The sequence below is a fragment of the Myotis myotis genome, unplaced genomic scaffold, assembly GCF_014108235.1.
Source record: "Myotis myotis isolate mMyoMyo1 unplaced genomic scaffold, mMyoMyo1.p scaffold_m19_p_6, whole genome shotgun sequence".
Lineage (NCBI taxonomy): Eukaryota > Metazoa > Chordata > Mammalia > Chiroptera > Vespertilionidae > Myotis > Myotis myotis.
Genome location: NW_023416368.1, coordinates 65565783 through 65591211, shown reverse-complemented (window position 1 = coordinate 65591211; position 25429 = coordinate 65565783). Strand labels below are relative to the sequence as shown.

Below are 25429 nucleotides of genomic sequence, written 5' to 3'. Positions count from 1 at the left end.
ATACTATTCCATTAGATATACCATGGTATGTGGTTTTTTGTGGAAGGATGTTTTGGATGTTTGGTAGTACAAATAATGTGGCCATGGATATTATACATGGTGTCTCCCTGTGTACATTTCTCAGTATTTCAGGGTATATGCCTAAGAAAGGAATAATTGCTGGTGAATATTTCTTTAATTAAACAGGATCTTGCCTAATAAATAGTTGTCCAAAAAGGTTGTATCAATTTATATATCTGCTATCAGTATGTAAGTTCTTGTTTTTATATTATATCAATTTCTGGTATCATCAGATTTTTCACTTTTGTCAATTTGTAGACTCAGTTGGTCTTAATGAACATTTCCCTGATTTTTTAGTGTGGTTGAACATTTTAAGATTTTTGTATAAGCCTCCTATGTCTCTATTTAAATGCAATGTCTGTTCATGTCATTCTTAATTTTATGGTGGATTTATTTTAAAACTATTGGAATCATAAGGTAGCATACAAATAGCATGTACACACACACACTAGGTCCATATCTTAAGAATATATATTCAAAAAGAACTTTAAATAAGGGCTTGGGACATCACTTCCCCCTAATATCTGTTTGATGTGGAATACGTATCACTACTCTGGAATTCATTTCTTTTTTTTTTTTTAATCTATTGCAGTATGTTTCCCAAACTTTTTTTTTTTAATTAAAAAATTTTTTTTTCCTTGTGATGAGAACTTCTAGCAACTTTTTAAAAAATATATATTTTATTGATTTTTTTTACAGAGAGGAAGAGAGAGGGACAGAGAGCCAGAAACATCGATGAGAGAGAAACATCGATCAGCTGCCTCCTGCACATCCCCCACTGGGGATGTGCCTGCAACCAAGGCACATGCCCTCGACCGGAATAGAACCCTGGACCCTTCAGTCTGCAGGCCAAAGCTCTATCTACTGAGCCAAACTGGTCAGGGCTGTTTCCCAAGATTTTATGTGTAAAATTTTCTAGTTAATTCTAGATGGTCTGGGTTCAAATTCTAGATCTATACCACTAGCTGTGTGAACTTGGGAAACTTAACCAAAATGCTCATAAAAGTGATAAGAAGGGTTCAATAAGATCACAAGATATAAAATTATCATTTGAAAGTTCAACAGCTTTCCTAAGTATGAGAAATATCTAAATAGGAAATATGAAGAAAAAATATCTGACAGAAAATGTAAATGTCTGACAACAGTAGTAATAAAGCAACAAAATATCTAGGGATAAACTAATAAGTATGAATAAAAGTGTACAACTTTACTAAAAATTCATAAAACAGATCTGAGCTATTGTCTCTAAAGTTAATGTTACAAATGTTAATCTCTACCAGTTAATTTGTATTTCAATTCAAATGTGGAATGAAAAAAACTAAATCAATAGATTTTGCAAAATAATTTAAAAGCAACGGTTATTTGCAAAGAGGCATAATAATTAACCATTGTTTTCTTCTTCAGAAAAAGACCCAAACACAAGCAGAAAATTAGCATATAATAAAGATGATATTTAAAATCAAGGGGGACTTGTATGCATGCATATAAGCCAAACCAATGGACACGGACAACGGGGATGAGAGCATGAGTGGGGGCGGGGGCGGAGAGGTTGGGGGTTAATGGGAAATGAGGACACATTTGTAATACCTTAACTAATAAAAAAAAATTTAAAAAAATCAAAAAAATCAAAGGGGAATCAATAAAAGTACATTAAAGGGGTTGGAAAATTGAATATCTATGTGAAAACAAAGTTAAATTTCTACTTGTCTATATTCCAAATATTAATATGAGAAGAATTATAAAAGGGATAATTATAAAATAAAACATTTTAAAATTCTTAATATGGGAAATTCTTATTATACAAGACAGAAAATCTAGGAGTCATCAAGAAAAGATTGATAACTTGGTTAAAAATGTCATTATAAACAAAACAAGAGTATAGTACAATGGCTAAAAGAACAATCTCTGGAGTCAGGCTGCTTAGGTTTGACACACACTATAATTTTCTAGTGTGACCTTAGAAAATTACTTGTTTTTCAAGTTATTTTTTGATCTGTGAAATGAGGGTAATATTCTGTCCCATATCGATATAATTAGTTTTAAGAGTTAATACTTGGAAAAACCCTAAATGTAATGCCTTCTTTTGCAAGGATACAAAAAAGTAAATTGTCATTACTAAAACAACAATGAAATAGTATTTTCACATGTCAAATTAGTAAAAATTTAAAAGGTTCAGAAATATCCACCGTCAGTGAAGAACACCAAAAAATAAGAATCTATCTTATTTTAATGGATATAATGAAGTGGTATACTGTTTTGGGGTGATAATTTGATAGCAATATTAACATTTTATTCAGCATAACAAGCAATTTCATGTTTAATAATCTGCCCTGCAGAGATACGAGCTCAAGTGTACAAAGATGAAAATCCTGACATGTTCGCTGCAGCCTTGTTTGTAGTAGCAAAAATTCATGAATCTCGAAATTTCTCAGGGAATGTTAATGAAATAATAATACATCCAAACCAGGGAACACTGGGTAGTGGTTTAAAAGAATGAACTAAGTCTTTACCAACATCGCAATTTCTTTGCCATATATCAAAGCAAGTCTCGGGACAATTGCCATATGGCCTAATTAATCATAAATGTAACAAAACAGAATCAACAAACACAATCAACTCTAACTAGAATTACAAATTTGGGAGATCACACCAAATAGTTGTTACAGGGGTTGCCTCTGGGAAACGTAGTCCTCAAAGGCAAATTATACCTTTTAAGGAATATGCGTGCTTAAATTTGTATAAGAGTTTATTCCTGTTGTTTTTTTTAGTTATCAACCTTTCATTTATATTAACAAAATTAATGTAAGGGCCAAAAAGTGAGTTAGTAATCTTTTCTTGAGGGAACTCTTTTCTATCCTCGCTCCTCTTACTGAAGAGGGTGTGACAGTGAAGCAGGCAGGCCCTTTGGGCAACGTTAACGTAAAATGCCATATGCTCCGCTACCAAACATTAACTCCAGGTCCAATTTTACCAGGTCTATTGCATCAAGCATGAGAGTTCATTGTGCGAAAATTCATTCCTCCAGTTACTTAGCAATTTATGGATGCATGCTAATGGTAGTATCTTTTTCAGTATATTTACATAATTGTTCACTATGTTATATTAAAGTTCCCCTCTTTTAATAAACTTATGAGTTAACATATAAGTGCTGAGGCATCTAAATAGAAACCCTCTCACTTGCCAACAGTGGGCATGAGCAAGAAAGTCCTGTGATACAAACTCCAGGCCATACACAAACAAGAGGGTTATCGGATCTAATTGGAGAGCATCCAGACAAGCAAGGCGATACAATTCTTTTCTTTCTGCCTGTTACTCAAAGAAACATTCACTTACATAAAAATCTAGGTATTTGAAAATTTTTCTATTATACTTTAAAATAGTTTTTGATCACAAAAACTAAAAATGTTTATTTGTGCTAAAATATCAGATCTACATTTTGGAATAAACATAGTCCTTTAATTTTGAATAGTCTAACTACATTCAGATTACATTCCAATTGCTTTAGACATTTCTTTAAGCATCAGGATTAAGAGTGCTATGGAGCTTAAAGTAGTCCTCATAGACTAAAGGTAAGCATAAAGATAAAGTAGAAAAGTAAAAAAACAAACAAACAAAAAAACAGAAGGAGGAGACAGGATAAGTGGAAAGGAGAAGAAAGATAAAAAAAAAAAAAGAGGAAAAGGGAGAAAGACTAATCAAACATGAAGAGAATGGTAGAATTTAATGTGCAAAAATGTATTGCCTCTCACAGACTCATTTACATAAGTAAGAATATGATGAATAATAAATATGCACCACCTGACATTTTGTATAATTTCTATCTTTGATATTTGGCCGTGCAAGTCCAAGTTTGAGCTCCATGGGGCCTCTGAGGGAACTGAGACATTTGAAAGCTGCAATTTGCCAGAAGCACACAGCTGGCTGGTGTTGCAATGGGGCTTGGATGCCAGGCCTCCAGGCATTCTGCCTGGCACTCCTTATCCATAACATCTACCTCGCATCTGGGCATGAGGTGCCCAGAACTTACATAGAGCAGAAGTAGAGCAAGAATTTGAAGAGAGTAGAATTATGTGTATTTATGAGGAGGAAATACATACCCAAGGATGAAGAATGGGACTATGTTTTGTGAAATAGCATTTTATATAAACGGAGGTAATTCTCTTTCATTAAGTGTCCAGAACCCCTCATTAAAATTCACATGAGAGTTATTGCCTCTTACTGCCAGTTCTCCTGTTGTCTGCTCTCCCAGATGATGAATGAAGCCAGAATAAATGTTATAGATTTTTTAGAGCTGCATATAATATGGGCAACAAGCAATAAACTCATGACATTTCACCTTGCTCAGCAAACATAACACAAAGGTCAGGAAGGATAAATGTTTGTGAGAGGGAAAGAAAAATGTATGACTATAACTTCATTGTCTTCTATTGAGTGATGATGCATCACATTTAGTATTTGTATGAAAAATTGAATCAAAACGTATGTAAACGGGACATGATTTATCATAGTACAGATTTGTGGCAGGGCTATATGGAACATCATCAGTGAGGCAGTTTATAGAAAATGTCGGTGTGGTGAATATTTATTATTCTTCATGTTTTCTTTGAATCATTTAGTGTGTCATTCAATAGCTATATACTGCATGTCAATGCTAGTGTCATGCTGGGCTCTGAGTTTTATGAGAGGCGCTAAGCTGTCATGTCAGCTCCCAAGTGGGAAATGCTTCCTGTAAATTGACAAGAAAAGAAGGCGCCCCAGTAGCATATGAACTTTAAAATAATCCTAATAATGAAGAGAATGAAATGAAGTTTTCCTTCATTTTATTGTGAGAATAACATACTGTATTTACTTAAATAGTCTAAGAGTAAAAGAATTATAGTTCCATTTTTAACATTCTCCTAGGTTTATATAGGGGAAATCAAATGTTACGGATCATAGGTTACAACAGTTCTATTTTTTAAGGGAATAAATGTTGCTCCTGATAAGTTTTCAGACTTGAAAAAGTCTATTGAATTAGAGAAATAAGACATTTGAGATTGTGAGGATACCTGAGGATATTTCTGAATCCAATATGTGTTACCAGACATATGTCCAATACAAAGAAGTCACCTCTGTTTTTAAGTTTCTACTGCATCCCAGACTATGTATGGATTTAACTTCACCTCTCTTGGTACAATTTCTCCACACAAATAAAAGACATTTTGAAAGCTTACAATAATAAAATTTAACAAACATTCCAATTATTGTCTTCTTGTAGTAATAATTGGTTTTCCCCTCCCTATTATGAGAACGGGCAGACTAAATTGCACAAGTAATTTTAAAGTAACATTAGTTATATTTTAGTATGATAGTTAAAGAAGAAAATACTGTAATGATATAATTCCAAAAATACACCAGTATCAACAGAAATGAAATTTTAATGCAAGAACCTGGTTTATATCTTTGTTATCTAATTGGTTCAGATCTTGTGGTCATTCAACAAATATTTAATAACATACTTATGAAAATTTTCTAAATTTAGCATTGAAGAGAATATAAAAATCATTATGGTTGGATTTATTGTCATTAACACATTTGTGTAATGATTTATATTTCCCAAGTACTTCTCTTTATATTACTTAATTTAAAATTTAAATATTCCTCTAAGGTAGGCTGAATAGGAATTAAAATCCACATTCAGTAGAAAAGGAAACTGAGGCTCTGATTCAGTGATTCTTCTACCAGATGGCCATGGAAGGCTAAAGCTAGACTTCCAATTCAGGTATTCTCATTCTCTTCTCACACTGACCCCTGCCTTCAAGGAGGTCACCGCCTCCCCCTACCCTCCAACCTTCCATCCCCCCACACACTCACCAATATTATACTTCAGGCCATGAGGGAGGTAAAGACAGAATGCTGATAGATTTCATAATCAGGGAAAATCATATTTAGTTGATAGTAAGCAAGACACCCTTCATGGAAGAGTTGGTATTTTATTGCATGACATTTATCAACTGTCTGCTCTGTGCCAGCTAATTGATATGCCATGCATTTAGAGCTAAGCAGCACTTCATTCTCTGCTTTCAATTAGCTCAGAGAGTGCAAAGCAAGACCATTGTAACCCAGGCCACAATGCAAAAGTGGAGACCGCTTTCACATGTAGGAGAAGCACGTAACTCAGACCACACTGAACAGATAACATCTGAGCATTGTCATGTGTTATTCTCTAAGCCAGTGATTCTCAACCTTCCTAATGCTGCGACCCTTTAATACAGTTCCTCATGTTGTGCTGACCCCCAACCATAAAATTATTTTCGTTGCTATTTCATAACTGTAATTTTGCTACTGTTATGAATTGTAATGTAAATATCTGATATGCAGGATGCATTTTCATTGTTACAAATGGGACATAATTAAAGCATAGTGAATAATCACTAAAACAATATGTAATTATATATGTGTTTTCCGATGGTCTTAGGCGACCCCTGTGAAAGGGTTGTTCGACCCCCAAAGGGGTCGCGACCCACAGTTGAGAACCGCTGCTCTAAGCAATGGGAAGACAATGATGGATTTTAATCAGGAGGATTATATCTACTATGATAGGAAAGAGATTTATTATAAAGATGGCTATTTGGGAAGTTAATGCAGCAATCCAGTCAATAAATATTTAAGGGGCACATTAAGGCAGTGTCAGCAGAGCTGAAGAGTACAGATTTGAGAGGTCAAATAGGCTGTATGTGGTGACAATTTGCAAGCTAAGAATAAAGGAAGGGATGTCAGAAATGATTCTCACATTCTGAAAAGGTGAGTGTGATTTTAACGCATGAACACATGTCTCATGGAGCTGGGGAATTTTGTGCTACAGGAAAAAGATGAGAAATTTAGTATCAATATTGATTCGAACATGGAATATAAGTAGGGAGGTTGTGAGAGATTTACATAGGGCTTGCTACTTGCCAGCACAGTTTCAGCTAATTTTTTTCTTTAATACTGCTCATCTCAGTGAGGTAGGCAAGTAATATCACTATCCTCTTTTACACATGATTAAGCTACGACAGAGGAAAACAAAGCAACTTGCCCAGTCAAGTTCAACTAAATAACAGCAACATCAGGATTCGATCTCGGGTCGCTCTCACTTTTAGCCTCTACAACTGCTACATCTAAGGTCAGAGCCCCAAGGTCATTGGAGACAGAATAATAATTTTCTGTGGTAGTTAATGCTTGAGATTAAAGTTAATAGGCTTTTGGACAATGTAAAACAATGGTAAGTATTTTAGGTACTTCTTTTTTTTTTCTTTTTTCTAGAAAATTCATACTTCAGGTCTTGCAATAAATATTTTAATTAAAAATCAGACTAGCAAGGAAATAACATGAAATAATCATGAAGTGCATCATTTAAAAAGTAATCATATGTGGTATGTTTACAGTATGTATTTGTACTATATAGAATATACAGTATATCTGTACTATAATGTATATACAGTATATTTGCTACACAATTATATACAGTATGTTTACAGTATATATTAGTAAATAAAGTAGAATAAAAAAATGGTTGTAGATGACATGAGCAGAACAAGGAAGAGTAATTAATTGATTATTCTTAAAAATATAGAAAATCAGTGATTGCAAGAGTTATGATGCCATGAGCAAAAAGGAAAAAAATCAACACAAAGACATGATTTATAGGATAAGATTTTAGGGTTTTCTCTCCTTGTTTTTTTTTGGAATTAGTAGGAATGATATAGAATTAGAAGTTTTCTTAATGGAAGACCCTGGAGGGTGAGATTACATCTATGAACTCCAGCTCAGAAGTGATTCTGTCTATCCCGTTTGTTCTGGCATTTTCTAAACCCAACATCATGTTAATGACATCAAATATTTACAACATGTATTTTTTCAGTAAAACTAGATAAGGGGACACAACTGAGGTGACAATGAAGTTTTGAGAAATGTGCATAAAAAGTTGAATCTAACCATGTTAAAAGGAAGGAGACCACTAAGAGAATGTAAAATGAGAAGAAAAAAATTGTAACACAAATCCTTGGAGAATTCCTTTTGAAATTGGAGAGGAAAAGTACCAACATGGTGTGATTTTACTTGGCAGAAATGTAGAGAAGGAATTGAAAGAGAGGGAAACTAGTAGCGGTATGGAGAGGTTATTTCAAGAAGCAAGTGTTTGACTAATAAATTCAGGGAAGGTAAGAAAGCTTGATCTGATAAAAAGGTTATTGGATACCGTGGCTAGATCACAACTTAAATGATAGGGAACTTTCAATAGTAAACTCAGGGTCCAAGTTTATAAGAGTAGTGTCAGAAGTTTAAGGATGAAAGGAGTGAGATTTTCTGTGGTCTCTATATTTTGAAGCCATGACTGCATAGTGATGAATCTTCACCAAACTTTACACAAGTTGCAAAGGAGCTAACTCCATTCCTGCTTAGGAAGCAGTCCACGCTGTTTCACTGAAGTGAATGGTGATTTATAAATATAAAGAATGTAAAACAAAAATAAATAGTGTCCTGTTCTTCCTGCCTTTGTACTAAATAACCATGCAAGGTTCTCCATACTGTACTGAGTATGCTACATTAGCAGCACCAATGAGCAGAATGACCCAAGAGAAAAAGATGTGTGTTGGATGCATCATCAGCACTGCTATTGGCTTATATCATCTGGGTTTATAACGAAAAGTAGAATAATCAGCAAGTTACTTACACCCAGGAGATTATCATTTCTGCTGTTTGACCTAGCGTGTCTTTTAGAAGGACTCCTCTTTGCTGAGTTTCTCAAAGTTGATATTAAATTTTTAATTAAAGTAGAGCTCAGTAAGAGCATCTTTACCACTTTGCAATCAGCTTTGAGTCTTAAGACATAATAACTGCAGTTCTAATATTAATCAGAATAATTATTCAGAAATTCATAAGAGTGTGTCATGGGGTAATTGTTTGGATTAGGAAACTGAGAGCCTTTCTGCTCCTTCCTCCGTTTCAGGACTTGATGTAAGAAAACAATGACTATGTATAAGATGGCGGTACTAACTCATTTTAGAGCATTGTCTTTGAAATTATATCCAGAGATTGTGACACATTATTTGGATATTCTTGGTGACAGTAAATTTTCCTTCTTTGAGGATGGATATAAGTTAGGGAAATGGCTTTAAATTTTGAAGGCATTGCTGGGGAATAAGGTAAAGCTCAACATGAGAAATTGTATTGCTAATCAAATGAGGAGTAATTTTAATAGTAATGCTGTTTCCCCATAGTAAATTCCCCTTAATACTGGAATGAATAAAGTAGTATAAAACAGATGTTTATAGATGACGTTAGCAGAACAAGGAACTCATTTCCTTGTGTATTGTGTCAATAGTGTCACGTGTCCACATTATATTGAGGAGAACTTCAGTATTAGAATGCAAAAATACTCTTGAATATTTTGAGAATAGAGTGTTAGAGTATGGCACTAAGTTTTTAATCATGAGATGGTCACTGCAAACTGGGTAAGCAAAACACCTTAGTTCAAAGCAGCCATTACTTTATTTTAAAAATATATTTTATTGATTTTTTTAGAGAGAGAGGAAGGAGATGGAGAGCAAGAGGGAGAAGGAGAGGGAGGGATAGAAAGAGGGGAGAGAGAGAGAAAGAGAGAGAGAGAGAGAGAGAGAGAGAGAGAGAGAGAGAGACTGATGTGATAGAGAAACCTTTATCAGTTGCCTCCTATACACCCCAACTGGGGATCAAACCTGAAACCTGGGTATGTGCCCTCACCAGGAATTGAACCAGCAATCTTTGGGTGCATGGGATGATACTCAACCAACTGAGCAACACTAGCTAAGGCAAGTCAGCATTTCTTAATTGTAAATCACAATAATATTTATATCATGGTTGGGGACAGGGACAGTGACTGTCCGAAGGTAAGATTGGACATGAGCAATTTTGACCAAATGGCAGTTATTTGTATGTGTAGAAAGGCACATTAAGAAAGAAATATCTAGAAAAATAGAGGCTATAGACAAATTGAAAACTGAATATGTGCCAGGAAGAGATAAAGAATAAAGGAAGAGGGTTGGAGAGACTAGGGATAGTCAGTAAAGAAAGGCCATTTTTATAAAATTATGTTAATTGAAGAATTAGCTGAATTGCCTGGGAAGAAAAGTGCCTTTTAAGTTAGGAGAATTGTGATAACTTCTGGAGTTTTGTACAGCGCGGGTCTGTTGTTGGGCCACAGCCAAATGTTTCCAGATGGCCCTGGTAATCAGGAGGCCCCCTGACAACTCACTCCAGAGTCTAAAACAAATGGAAAATGAAAGATATGGCTCCTTAGTAAGATTGCCTATGCATTCAAACAGTGGCATCCATTATCGAGCATTCTGCTGATCCTGTGGCTGCTATTCCTATCACAGAAGCTATTTTACTTAAGATGAGAGGAGGTCTTGTTAATAAATAACACTGCCTATTATTCCTGTACTATTTAGGTGACATACCAACACTGAAGGAAATAAAATGAAATAGACCCAGAGAGAATTTTGTAGCAATTTCCCCCTTTTATATGCCATATGGAGCCATCAATCTCTGAAAAAAATTAAGATTTAAGATATACATGTTAGCACACATATATCCATGTATAAAATAAGAAACTACAGTGGGGCCTTGATTTACGAGTTTAATTTGTTCCGAGACCGAGCTCATTAAGGAGCTCGTTAACTCAAATTACTCTATCAACTCAATGCAAAAAATCAGCCGAGAGACAGCTGGTATCTCAAAAAACTCGTTAGTTGGGACCACTCGTAAGTCAAGGCCCCACTGTACTACAAATTTTTCCTAGATGGGTTTTCACAATGGAAGGACTTTTTCATGTATATTAAAAATGGGTATAGTTATTTTCAACTTCTGTAATAGGGCAAAGACAAAAATATAAACATGAATAAAAGGCAGGAATCTCATCTTTGCTTTATGTTAAAGTATGAAATAAATGTAAAGAAATATATTCATTTTTTTTCTGAGATAAATGAGACTGCTCTACAGAAGATTGGTAATAAAAGAAAAGATTTCAATTGACATATTATTATAAAGATGTAACCTAGAAATTTTAGAAAATTGTGTTAGAAATATGGGGATGAGTTGAAGATTAGTAAAAATTTAAAGGAAAATATGAATATTTGATAAACAAATAGCCAATCTTGCTTTCCTTTTTTTATATCATACAATAGTTGCTAAATATTACTGCCTGTTATTTATTGGTTGTCTGAAAATTGATTACTAGAATCTGTGTACATTTTAGCAGTTTTTATTTATTAAGCAAATCTATTTTTACATAATTCTTAATTACAAAGCAATTCTGTTTTTGTGAAAGAGATGAAATGAAATAATGTTGGTCCTGTCCTTTAAATAGGGTTAATTAATTTAAAAAGATGTTTTTGATATTATGCTCTGGATTGTTAGATTATGTTTGTGGATAGCTAATTTGTATTCCTTGGATTGAAACAACTCTTGAGATTAAAAAATATCAGGAATTTATTTACTCAAAGCCATGTGGCTGACTTGAAATGGTGCTCTTAAGCACTGGATCGTTTAACATGAATCATTTCCATAGGGCCTTGTAGGGCATGAGTCTTAGAAAAAGTAAACCCTACTTCTCAAAGGGATATGTTTAGATTTGTATTTTGAAATTTATTTTGACTATATTGTGGGGAATAGAATGGAAGGGGCATAATTGGATGAAGGAGGAAAGTTGGGTAGGTATTCCAAAAATCAATTAAAAGCATCAACTCTGAATCCAGGTTGCCGAGGATTGAGCACAGCATACTTACTAGCTGTGCGACTTTGGGTGAATCACTTAGTCTCCCTATGTATCAATTTTCCTATTTAGGAACAATAATAGTTGTTACCTCAGGGGTCATCATCAGAAATATATGAGTTAATGTATCAGAGAACATGCCAGGCACAAGGCAAGCACAATGTAAGTGCATGTGGTAGTAAACTAGGATTAGAATGGTGATAGAAAGAAGTGGACCACATTTCAGTACATTTAGGTATTAGAATGAACAATGCTTAGTGGTGGTCTGACTATAAGTAGTGAGGAAGGTAGTGTCATATGCCATTCACTGAAATATAGTCTTAAAGGATAAGGGATTGTGTGAGTCATGGGAACTTACAAATATACATATGGTCCTAAGAATGATGGTCCTAAGCCAAAAAATGTTGTTAATAGTCTTTATTTTGTCTGAGTAGAACATATGGGATAAGTTAAGTCCATGGGAAAGATAAAAATTAAGTGTTCTGAACTTCATTTAGTTACTACTTGACTGAGTGATATAAGTGAGAAAGAGGTTTCCCTCCAGTGATATGATACAGGTGGTGAGAGTCTTGCACCCAACTTCTCTTTAATAAGTTTGCATCATCAGTAAGTGATATGCTTCACAATCACACTGACCTTCTGGTATAAAAGTATCATTAGCACAACAACGCCTTTTAAAGGAATCAGTATTATAGGGAATGAGCTATTATAAATATGTATAAACCCCCTGTAACTATAGTTTGTTCTTATAACTAATGGTTTTTAATTGTACCCTTTTTTTTAATGAGGCTGTCCTAAAATATGTTTACAATCACACAATTTGTTAAAAATAATGTAGGTATTTTTATAAATCTAGAATTATTATTTTAATGTTTTATAATTTTTTGAAATCCTTAAATAGAATGCTAAGTAAATAAGTGCTCCTACATTTGATGGATCATTGATTGATATAATCTTCATATTTCTTTTAATTGTTGGTTATTTTTTATTTTATATAAAAGGGCATTAAGTTGCAAATAAATCTATGATTGTATGCCAATGTTATTAACTTATCCTTTCTGTTTTCCTTATTCTTCTAGTCTGCTCCCAGTTTTCAAGAGGAGTCTATGCTATTTTTGGATTTTATGACAAGAAGTCTGTCAATACCATCACATCATTTTGTGGAACGCTCCATGTCTCCTTCATCACTCCCAGCTTCCCAACTGATGGCACACACCCATTTGTCATTCAGATGAGACCTGACCTCAAAGGAGCCCTTCTTAGCTTGATTGAATACTATCAGTGGGACAAGTTTGCGTACCTCTATGACAGTGACAGAGGTAAGTGAAAATATCCCTATCCCTTGATAATGGGTCAAATTCAATGCCTACCTTGACACTTATATGGGACGTTACAGATCTACCTAGCTGTCTTAAAGTCCAAAGGTTACATGGTTTAATTTTGCTGTGTAAATGAAAAATGCAATTCAAAACCTGAGAAACATATTTAGAGTGAAAATAAAAAAAAATTGTAAATGTACATTTTACAGATATAGACTGTGTCAGCCAAAGGCCCAGCTGTAATGTAGAAAGCACTTTCTGATAGCAGCAGTTAAAACTCTGTGGTGACTAGATTACTAGCTCAAGGTCAGTAAAGTGGTTGCCTTGAAAATTGGTTGAAGTAAAATTTGTAGTAATCTTTATATATATATATATATATATATATATAGCTAATATGCAAAGTGTCTCCTCGGGAGTTCGACCGGAGACCAGGAGTTCGATCGCTCACTGTGATGTGCGCTGACCACCAGGGGGCAGCGCGAAATGAAGGAGAGCCCTGATCACCGGCCAGGCCTAGGGACCCTACCCATGCATGAATTTAATGCACTGGGCCTCTAGTACATAAATAAGAGCTGCTAAAGAAATTTATAGTTATCACATATTTTCAAGTGCAAAAGTTTTATCAGGTAGTTACCATTATTATTTAACTTAGCTTTAAAATGGGATTGCTGAATCTCAGACAAGTTAAAGCCTTGCTCATGGTCCTGTGATATGTGACCCTGCTGAACAAAGGTTTTTTGACACCAGATTCATGTTTATTTCACAATTCTATCTGATTGTTTATAATGAGATGTTCTTGATTAGCATGCTAATTGGATAGAGTCTTGGCTCATTATATAAATTTTATTTTGGGGGTGGTCCTTCCTTGTGTTTTCTCTGTCCATTGTTGAGAAGTTTAATATTAGCAGACCTGCCTGATTCACATATTGTAGTATCCCAGCTATCTTAACCATCCCTGGGTCCATGATTCAGCGTCAGTGGGTCTGTGTACTACCTAAAATTGTATGAACATTTTGTGCACATGTTCATTTACGTAATTTTCTAGAAGGAGTATCCATAACCAAACTGGAAAGGGTTAAGAACCATTATTGTAAGAGTACCTAAGTACTCTTCTTCAGTAGGTTGCTTCCTGGAATATTTAAAGGTTCGAATGAAAAACAGAAGCCTGTTTCCACCAAGACAGGGCACCTCGTTCACCCGCAAGGGCAGACAGGAAGAGAGCCAGCCATCAGTCAATTCTCCATTGATCAGTTTATAGTCATTTGCTGCAGGAGGCCCGAGTCAGGAGTACTCAGCTAGGTGTCTGATTCTCTGCCCCGTCCTCCCAGTCCTGACAATGAGAATGCTCAGTGGAAAAATGAGTCAGCACTATACAAGCTGAAAAATTTGCCTTGTCAACAACTTTTTCTTCAGGCTTTGAGAAAGGAGCGCTTTGCTCTTCCATGGCGAATGGAAAACTAAAACACAGAACTATTTAATGTGAATATGGACTCCAATGTGCTGGATAATTCTGAACCATACTTTATATTAAGGTGGTAAAAAGCCTTATAGAACTGAGCCAAATCTTAAGTCTTTCCTCTTATTGTCTCAACTCCTTGAGTATTCCATTATGTTAATAAAACTAGCCTTAAATTGGGAGTATTCTCAGCAGCTCTTTCAGCCTTGCATTCTATTGATGTGATTTCCAACTAAATATATTTTATCTCTAGACACTCTTCTTTTTCATTGCCCTGACTCCAGACCAAGCCACTGTCATGTGTTTATCCCATTGTCTCTCCATTTCCACACTTTTTACTTAACTCAGTTCCACAAAGTAGCCAGAATTTTTAAATGCTTCTCTGAACACATCACTCTCTTGCTTAAAACACTTCAATGACTTCTCATTATAATGCATATAAAATTGAAAATTCTTAGCACAGCTTTAACACTGGTTCCTGCCAACTTATCCTACTGTCCAGCCCACTCACTAAGCTAAATCCACCTAACTAACCTTCATTTGCCTCTCAGATGAACCAAAGTCTTTCACCTCAAATCTCTGCACACATTTCTAATTCTTTCTCTCCCTTCATATCTGTTTATATAGCATTTCCACAGAGATGCATTTCATACTGATATTCTCTTTCAAAGCAATCTTTTCTTTTCCTACATAATACTTATCACAATTTGTGATTAATAATGGTGTTCATTCCTTCACCAAGGAATGCTACTGAGCTTCCACTATATTCCAGGGACTGTTTTAATCATGCAGGCTAAGGATTATCCTTTTTATTTAAGATCTGGCTATAAACCTCAGGAAGGCAATGCCGAAGCAGGACCCAGGACACTGGTGTACAGTTCTTAACTGTACACACAGTGCTGAAGATAATGCTGGGACAGAGTTGATAGTCAATAAATAGTGGCCAGAAGTGAATGGGTTTAGCCTCTGTGTATTTTAAGTTTGAGATGATGTTAGAACCTGCTGCATCTTGCTTGCTAACTCCAAGGATCAGAAGATGAATTCTCTTTACCGTTTCACAAAGTTGAAGGTGGCATTTTTACTTTAGGGACATACTTTGCCCTCACTGTGCCCTCTAGTTGAAACTGAACTTTTGAGAACATTTAAGTAGACAACAGCTGACATAAATAGAAAAAAAGAAATTCTAGTATTTGAGAGACTAAAGAAAGGAAAGCTCTGGGGAATGATGTGGTGAAGGGGGATGGATTTATGTACTTGTGAAAAGAACCCTAGACATTTAAAATGATTTTATTAACACTTTAGAATTATTAAATGAAATTTAAGTGATGGGATAATCTCCAGTCATTAAATTATACAAATGAATTTGAGTTCAAGTGCATTGTTGAAAGAACAGGAGAGTTATAATATTAAGTAATTATATAGTAAAGCCAAAAATGACATTATGGATTCATCTTTACATTTTTATTAAATAGCTGCTCATGTTTTAATATGAAGAGTATTGCACTGGCCTTTCATCTGGAACTATTTTTGGGGATAAGTGTGTAAGACTCAAAACACTGGCATAAGATTTGACCTTAATTTAGTGTTTTACTTGACTCAGGGAAATGGGATTTTTTTTATTATAATAATTTTATAGCTTTGCCATCATATTACATGCATAAAAGTTTATTTATGCATTCATCACATGACCTTGTTTCTTTCCTTTGGTTCTTAAGCCATTTGTTTGTTTGTTTGTTTTTTACAGTTCAGGGAAGCACCCTCTTATTTTAGCACTACAGGAGTTGAGAATGCATCTATGTTCTCTTTACTCATAGTACACATGCTTTTAAAAATAGGTTCCATAATTTCATCTCTCAACTTACATCTCTGCATGGTTCAATTTCAATAGATTTGGTCTGTTCTTCTGGAATGATATGCTTTTAAATTTATTTTCTGTGTTTAATAGGCTTTATTTTCTGATGGTCTAGATCAGGTAACCATATTTAAAATTTTTAATTTCTAAATAAAAGAATTGATGTTCTTTGGAACAGCAGAGGGCTCAAGCATGAAAATGGCTCCCCAACATTCTGGTCTGCATATGAATTAGATGAAAAAGACTTAAAGTGCTTCCATGCTGCTTCTTTGCACTGCTCTTAACAATAAATCCTTCCCTGCATCCAATTACTCATGACATCCAGTGCTGAGCCACAGTCCAGAGAGTGCATCCCAGTTGTAAACAGAAGAGAACGTAGATGTCTCCTAATCTTTGTACAGGTCATTTTTGATTCTTTCAAAGGTGGGTGAGAGGACTGCTGAAAATGTTCATGGGTTGCTGTGTGACCTTTAGGACTGCTGGTGTCTTCTATTTATCCAAACATGTGGCAATGGCCTGGCAATACTTTATGACCTAGTGCTCTTTCTAAAAACTGTTTATTATTCCTCCATAGAGAGTTGGTAGATAGACCTTAAATACATTTTGAACTATGGGCTAATAGGGTTATCTATGTCAATGAATTAAATACAGAATTATTTTTGAATATATATAAAAGCCTAAGTGACCAAATGACTGAATGACCTAATGACCAGTCACTATGACGTGCACTGACCACCAGGGGCAGATGCTCAACACAGGAGCTGTCCCCTGGTGGTCAGTGTACTCCCACAGCAGGAGTGCCACTCTGCTGATCAATGTGAGCCAGATGCAGGACTGACGGCTGGTGAGTGCTGCTGTAAGTCTCTCCAGATCCAGACTTACTGGGCATGAGCCTGCAGCAGGTGCAGCGGGGCTGGGATGAGTGGTGGTGGTGGTGGGGAGGAGGACTCCACCAGTGCACGAATCCATGCACCGGGCCTCTAGTATATATACTAAACTAGAACCAGACTCAATAAAAAGTGCTTTTTATTTATCAGTTTAATGTCAATAAGGTAAGGTAATATATTTCTACAGACAGTAGGTAAAATCAGAACTAATGTTTTATATCTTCATGTCTTGGTTTTAATTTTGAGCCATACTGTTTTCCTGAAGGGAAACACTTTTATTTCAGAACCAAGAACACATCATGCATAGAATAAAAATTCTTCCAAATAATACATTTTCTTTTCAGATGTTCCTGAAAAAGTCAATGAGAGAAATATATGTTAATTTAATATGGCTTAGGCATGCTGCCATGATTTAGTGATCATGAATATTAATTTCTGTGCCTGAAAGATGAATAAGGCCAGTGAATTTTTAATGGACCAAAGAAAATATTTTTAAGAAGGAAGACATGGTCTGAATGAAATACACCTATTTGCAGTAATCATTTTTTAATTCCACCCATTAATGTTAAAACTAAAACATTTGGACTCACCTGTTTTTAGGCTGATGGATTTTCTATAACCTCTCACAATGTTATTAGCACTAGCTCACAATGAGACTGAACTACTGCTACTAATACTTAGAGTTTTGGGGAGATTAAGATAGGTTCTACAGCTATAACTAGTGCAGTAAAAATTAGGCATAAGGGGATGTAATGTAATCCAACAATTCTTTAGCCATTCTTTATTTTAACTAAAAGTCTGAGAATTTAGAACTTAATTTTCAACTCTTGTATGTTTATGAGGTTTTTATTGAACATATTTTTAATATATTTACTAAAAGGAACAGTTAATTTTCTGGATTTTTCTGTATAGTATATGAACAACTATGCATTTTAAGTTTTCTTTTCTAAGTAATTCAGCAATAATAAATTAGTCTTTGCTGTAATAACTCAAGTATATAGTAATATGTATATATTAGAGTTGAATAATTAATACCTACTAATGGCTTTAAATAAGCCAATATTCATATAGAACCCCCATTGTTCACCCATATTTATATTCTGAATTAGGGAAGACTCATATTATAAAGATACTTCTATGCTAGTTTGTGTGAAAGGGAAAGAGATCCCAAGTAATACTTGCTTCCCTAATTAGAATATGGTACCAAGAGACTAAGAGCATGTGTTTATGTTATATTTAAAGAATTTAATTTCACATCAATATTTATAACATGCATTTATTTTCAGTGATTTTTAAAGTTTAAAATGATCCATTAATTTAAAAAACACAAGATAGTAACAAACTTTTCCTTATGGGGAAGAGGCAGATCAAGTTGAGAGAGAGTTTGAGAGGGTTACTGAAAAAAGAAATCTAAGAATATGAATCACTAAACATATGGGTCAGCAGTCTCTTCAAATCCTGAGTCCGATGATACCAAGGTGTGTGACTTATTTCCGCTGTCGTTAGATGATTTAATGTTGTTCAGTGTCTTCTGATGAAACTAAATTCATCAAGTGTGATATTGATTACTTGAGCAGTTTAGCTTCTTAATAGATGAAAGTTATTTATTTCAGTTTCATAGGTTACAAAATATTAATTCTTAGAGTTTTAATAACAGAGAATCCACACCAACTGAGTTACTTTTGACTCAGAATAAATGAGTCTGAAACCCAGCCATTACTTTAAATGAATTCTTATTGATTTTATATACCATATTCTTTGACAAGAGGAACTGCCAATAAACATTAGGCTAAGAAATATCAGTTGATAAATTCCACTTGCCAATTGTCATTTATATTTAAAATTCCTTGTAACATATGTTGAAAAATAGGACAGAATGTCAAGAACATCACCACTTGAAACTTATTTTAGTGGGTGGTAAAATTCATAACTAAATAACTAAGAAATAAAATAATTTATTTTCTAGAAGAAAGGAAGTCCACTTGTAAGTGCTCGATGATAATATGCGGATAGCATATAGAACATCATCTATGGGTGACATGAAAAAGTTGCCTAATGATTGGAATGTGGAAAAGTAAAATCTTGACAGTAGAAGAGGCTTAGAAAAATAGCTTTTTTTTTTCCTACTTGGAAAGAAAACTGGATAGAGTTAATGACTGTTTTGATAGCTGTTGAATTGATCATGATGACCAGCTGTGCATTCTATCTTCATTGATGGAAAACAGGAATAGGATTTGAATTGTATTATGGGAGGATTTAATTTACTTACAGTGAATCATAGGTGATCCATTAAGTTATTAAAAGATGTTTTGTCATTAATAATTTTTTACCATAGCATTTTATCTCTATAAATTTTCCCTTGAGCAATTCTTATTTATACTATAGTTTTTTGTTACAAGACTGGATAAAGGAAACTAATTTTACCAAAGAAACATAAAATTCACTTTAAGTTCAATTTATGGTTCAGCTTTTCAAATTGAAATAAAAGTAATGTCTTTTACATTTTCATTATGAAATATTTTAAATAACAAAATATAGAGGATAATACAAAGACCCCCAAGAACTCTTAACCAGTTAATGACCATAATATGAGAAATCTTGTTTTACTTATAGCCCTCTGCCTTTCAGTTATTTTGAAGAAAATACCTGACATCATGACATTTCATCTGTTAATATTTCAATGTGTATTTAAAAAAATAATTCCCTTGTTTTAAACATAGCCACAATATCATCATATATAAACAACAATAATTCATTATTTTTTCATATATTTTTTATAGTTTGCTTGAATAAGGATAAATATAAGGTCCAAATATTTCAGTTGGTTAAGATATCTCTTAAGGCTTTTATAATGTAACTAGAGGCCTGGTACATGGGCTGATCGGGCCTTCCAGTTGCTGGCCAGGTCTTCCTTCATTCCACGCCACGCCCTGGTGGTCAGCACATGTCATAGCAAGTGGTCTCCCAGTCAAACTCCTGTAGAGACAATTTGCATATTAGGCTTTTATATATATATATAGATGTAGAGTTGTTTACTGTTTGAGTTTTGATGATTACAACATGATGGCTTTTAGCATATTACTCTTTGCCTTATATTTCTTATAAATTTGTAGTTTGATCTAGAATCTTGATGGGATCCAAATTCACTTTTTTGACATAAATACTTCATAGGTGGGTTGAATATTCCCTTTTGGAGACATATAACTTCTGGTTGCGTCTCTTTTTGAGTTATTAGCAGTATTATGATTGTTGACTTGATACATTAGTTCACTAGGTGCTACAAGATTGTTACAATTCTAAATCTATATTCATTTATCATGTAGTAGCTGGAGTCTTTCCAAAGAGCAAAACCTTTAATTAATTATTATCCTGAGTCTAGTTCCTATAGGAAAGGCAGGAAAATGCTTGTCTCTCTTCATTTACCAATTTTCAAAGTAATAACTTGGCTCTCTAGCATCTACAATGGCAACCAAATATTTATCATTACAAATTATGTATTTAAAATGTTATGTATTTAAGCCTTTTGCAGGTACTATTATTCTTATTGATATTCAAATTGCCCCGTCTTTATTTAGAATTAGAGGCCAGATGCACAAAAATTTATGCAAGAGTAGGCCTTCCTTCCCCCAGCTTCCCTCCGGCACCCGGGACCCGGGCTTCCCTCTTCCTGCCACTGGCAGGACCCTGGCTGGCTTTGCCCCAGCCCCCAGCTTCCTCAGGACAGACGTCCAGAATGATGTCCAGAAGACGTCCAGTCTAATTAGCATGTTACCCTTTTATTAGTATAGATGATCTTCACCAAATTGACTCCTGAGTCCTTCGACACAATGCTGGTAGTTTTGGAGAGCTTCCTTGCTTTCTGGTATCACAAGATGTTCTAGGCTCATTTTATATACTCTTGGCCTATATGGAATATATACAATTTTTAATGTTACTTGTTAGGTTCAAATAGTTTTCAACAACATTTAGAATATGCATATATTTTTGCTATGATAAATAGGTTTAAATAAATTTAGTACATGAATAAAGCTTATAGAGTGATGTTATCACTTTAGGTAAATCCCACATTTTTAAGGTAAAAAGGGATCCATATTCTTTTGGGAAAGATGCAAGTCTTTTTGGAATCAGGAAGATGATGTTATGATTCTGAATTCTTTTGGATCTTTAATTTGTGTTGTTTGTTAAGCTATTAATAGAAATGATGGCCCTAGCCGGTTTGGCTTGGTGGACAGAGCGTCAGCCTGTGGACTGAAGGGTCCCAGGTTCGATTCCGGTCTAGGGCACATGCTGGGATTGCAGGCTCGATCCCCAGTGGGGGGTGTGCAGGAGGCAGCCGATCAATGATTCTCTCTCATCATTGATGTTTCTATCTTTCTCCCCCTCTTCCTTCCTCTCTGAAATCAATAAAAATATTAAAAAAATAGAAATGATGGATTTGAGTTGGCTGTGAAGTGTTGCAGCAGTTTATGTACTGGCTTTCTAAGTGCTAAACTGCAGATTTAACTTAAGGAAATAAATTCCCAAGTTGTTCTCCTTCTCAATCCTGCATATGTATGGATATTAAAAATATAAAAAGATTTTAAGGTACATGATGCTATAAACACAGAAGTAGTAAAATGGTTTTACATTTGAGAACTTAAGTAAATGTAACAAATCTGTGCGAGAAAACTAAGTTCTACCATCTGGTTAATAAGTGAACATATTAATCTCTATGGGATCAGTCCCAATAACAAAACATGAAACAGAAGGCTGAGAGAAAACAATTTCAGAGAGAAATATAGGAGGAAATAGAGATTATTGGTTCTTAGACTCAAATGGCACACATAGAGTCACCTCACTGAAAATGTACTCAACCTCTTCAGGATATCATTATGACATAATAGACTAACATACATAATGAAACATTTTCTTCCACTCTGTCAGAGAAATTTTTGTAATGTCTTTGATTTAACTCAAACCAGAGGCATTGAAGACATTAAGCTTTAATAATATCCAAAAAATAGAGCTAAAAGAAGGGGATACTGTGCCCCCTCCAAACTATGACCCTTTAGTCAGAACAATAGCATTTAGATAAAATGTGATGTGAAAATATGTAGAAGTGGATCAAGATCATAGCTGTAGCTTTTTAGAAAAGTCAACATCAATTTAGTTGCACAAAAAATATCAGCCTTAAACATATATTCACCCCCTGGTTGGGTAGCTCAGTTGGTTACAACATGGTCCAGATACATCAAGGTTGCAGGCTCAATCTCCAGTCAGAGTACATACAAGAATCAGCCAATTAATGTATAAATAAGTGGAAGAACAAAAGTGTTTCTCTCTCTCTCTCCCCTTCTCTCTCTCAAACCAGTATGTGTGTGTGTGTGTGTGTGTGTGTGTGTGTATATGAATGATAAAAATACTCAAATAAGTCAGAATTGTGTTGTAAAATTGACAGCAAACACATACATATATATGTGTATACACACACACATGCATATATACACACACACACATATATATATATGTGTTTGCTGTCAATTTTACAACACAATTCTGACTTATTTGAGTATTTTTATCATTCATCATTTTTTTCTTTGCCTTCCTAGGCTTATCAACACTGCAAGCTGTGCTGGATTCTGCTGCTGAAAAGAAATGGCAAGTGACGGCTATCAATGTGGGAAACATTAACAATGACAAGAAAGATGAGACCTACCGATCACTTTTTCAAGATCTAGAGTTAAAAAAGGAACGGCGTGTAATCCTGGACTGTGAACGGGATAAAGTAAACGACATTGTAGACCAGGTTTGCTATTCTCTGTTTTCTAATGGTCCTAAATATAGAATATGCATGCACTGTCAGCGTTTGGATCGAGTATTTGTGGAAGGTGCTTGAACAGCAGTTTTTACTTTATGGTTTATGTAGGATGCGGCAAAGATCATCAATTAAATTATCTCCAGCTTCCGTTAGCAATAGCAGATGGTCTTCAATAATGCTGACACATCAGACTAATCATGAAATATAGTTTATATACTAGTATAATTCTGAACTTTTACATTTTACATTAGTGTTGCCCTAAACTTTGGTGTTTTTAATTGGAAATTTAAATTTTAATTCTGTTGAACTTCTTAGAGATAAAGAAATACACATGTCTGGTTCCTAAGAGAAAAGTGAATAATTCATGAATTCTTTGATGATGCCATGGATTACTTCAAACAGTAGAGTACATTACTGTGTGCTAACTCTATCTTGTTGTCTAAATGGGTTTATGTCTCCAGAAAAAGCATGTATTTATTTTTCCCAAAAAGTAGTTTTTTTCCTCCTATTAGGGAGATTTTGTATCACTTTAAACCCATTAATCTATGGAATTAAAATATGTAGGGAAGACACATTCAGTCTGTGTTCACTGTTTGAGAAGCATGCTAGATAGTATATTCATTTGGAATGTTTTAAGGAGTAAGATGATTCCAGAGCTACAGATGCTTTATCTGTGTTTACTATACTACCTTGCTTCAGTTTAAGATATTTTAGAATAGAAAGCCATGCAGTAATATATTATGAAAAACATTTAATCCACTATGGTTATAGATAGGATAAAGTGATGACAGATGGTAGTGAAGCAGCATCATGACTTACTAAGATCTCCTTCACAGGGCATCTGCTTCTTTTCTTAGCTGGTGTGTGTGTGAGAGAGATTTCTAAATGCTTTATATGGCTGAAATATAGTTGATATGTAAAATAATACACAAACTTATACATATATACACATTGAACTAGTTAGTCTCCATTTTATATATATTATGATGACTGCCACCTCCTTGGAATAATACAGGTTCAGAAGAAAAACACAGAGTTGAGTATGCATTTCTTAGAGTTTCTAGGCTTTGAGAAAACAACTAGATTCACTAATTTGTAGAACACAAATCATTTTGCATATATAAATGTTGATGAAGCTTTAATGACATGTAATAAATGGATCTTTCATAAGATACTGAATAACTGAATAATGCTATCTTCTTATATGACAAACCTAAATGTTGTATGCCAGAGAGGTGAACATTTTACTAGAAAAATCTTGATTACTGTGTCAGGAGATGAATTTGAGATTGTTTTTAACCTGGAGGTCTTTTGTTCAAACGTGAACTTCAAAAACTCATTTGAATTTCATAGGAGATTCTCATTAAAAATGAATTTTAATATTAGCCATTAGTCTTTGCTTTAACATTTTAAGTAGTCCTAAGTTACCATAATAAATGTTGGAAAAGCCTATATGAAAATAATTATTTCCAAAATTAGAAGAGAGAAACTACAAGATAAACTAGGAAGATATGGAATGGAATGTTTAGAAGCAATATGATCATGGTTAAATAAATAACCATTTGGAAATCCATTCAAAATGTACAGGGTATTTTGCACATATATATGATTTGTATTTTCATAAAACACTCTTAGATGTGTTAAATTAGTGTATGCAATGGATGTTGCTTTATTCAACAAACATTTATTGAGGACATCCTCTGCATCTGGAATGAGGGATACAAAGAAAGGTAAAGAGTGGTGTCTTCGCCCCATGAACTCATTGTTTAGAAGGGAAGAAAAATGTACATATATAATTCTACAATATCATCAGTGATAATCAATGTGGTCTAAGAGTATGGAAGAGGAAGTACCTATCTTAACATGGGTGGGACGATCTATAAAGATCATCTCTATGTGGCTAGTGTAGATTCACTCATTTTTTTATTCACTAAATTTTCCCAAGTGTCTAATGTTTACTGGACAGGCACTGGAGTAAATTCAAGGCAGTAATGTTAAACAAATAAGTCAAGTCCCCATCAAGGTGAATATTCATGGTATAATTACAGGAATTAATGCATTATTATGACAATGGTACATACTATGAATGAAAGGACAGGATGTTACTTTTCTAAATTACAAAAAGAGATAATTTAGACTGGGAGATTATGGAAGGCCTTCAAGGAATAGAGTTTACTAGGCAAAAAGCAGGTCAAAGTACATTTCAAGAAAACATTATTTACTTCCTCATTTTATCAATAATTAAAAGAGAGTTGAGATGTGACAAAATTTTATTTTCATAGTAGCTT

At 34.3% G+C, this 25429-nt stretch overlaps 1 protein-coding gene across 4 annotated transcripts in view; it reads left to right on the top strand.

Moving 5' to 3' along the window:
• GRIA2 (glutamate ionotropic receptor AMPA type subunit 2) overlaps positions 1-25429 on the top strand; it is a 118503-nt gene that overhangs the window by 46236 nt on the left and 46838 nt on the right. For all 4 annotated transcript variants that reach the window (XM_036315023.1, XM_036315024.1, XM_036315021.1 and 1 more), the window contains 2 exons: positions 12910-13149; positions 22933-23129. In XM_036315023.1, coding sequence (XP_036170916.1) covers positions 12910-13149; positions 22933-23129 — 437 coding nt within the window. The remainder of the gene's footprint in view (positions 1-12909; positions 13150-22932; positions 23130-25429) is intronic.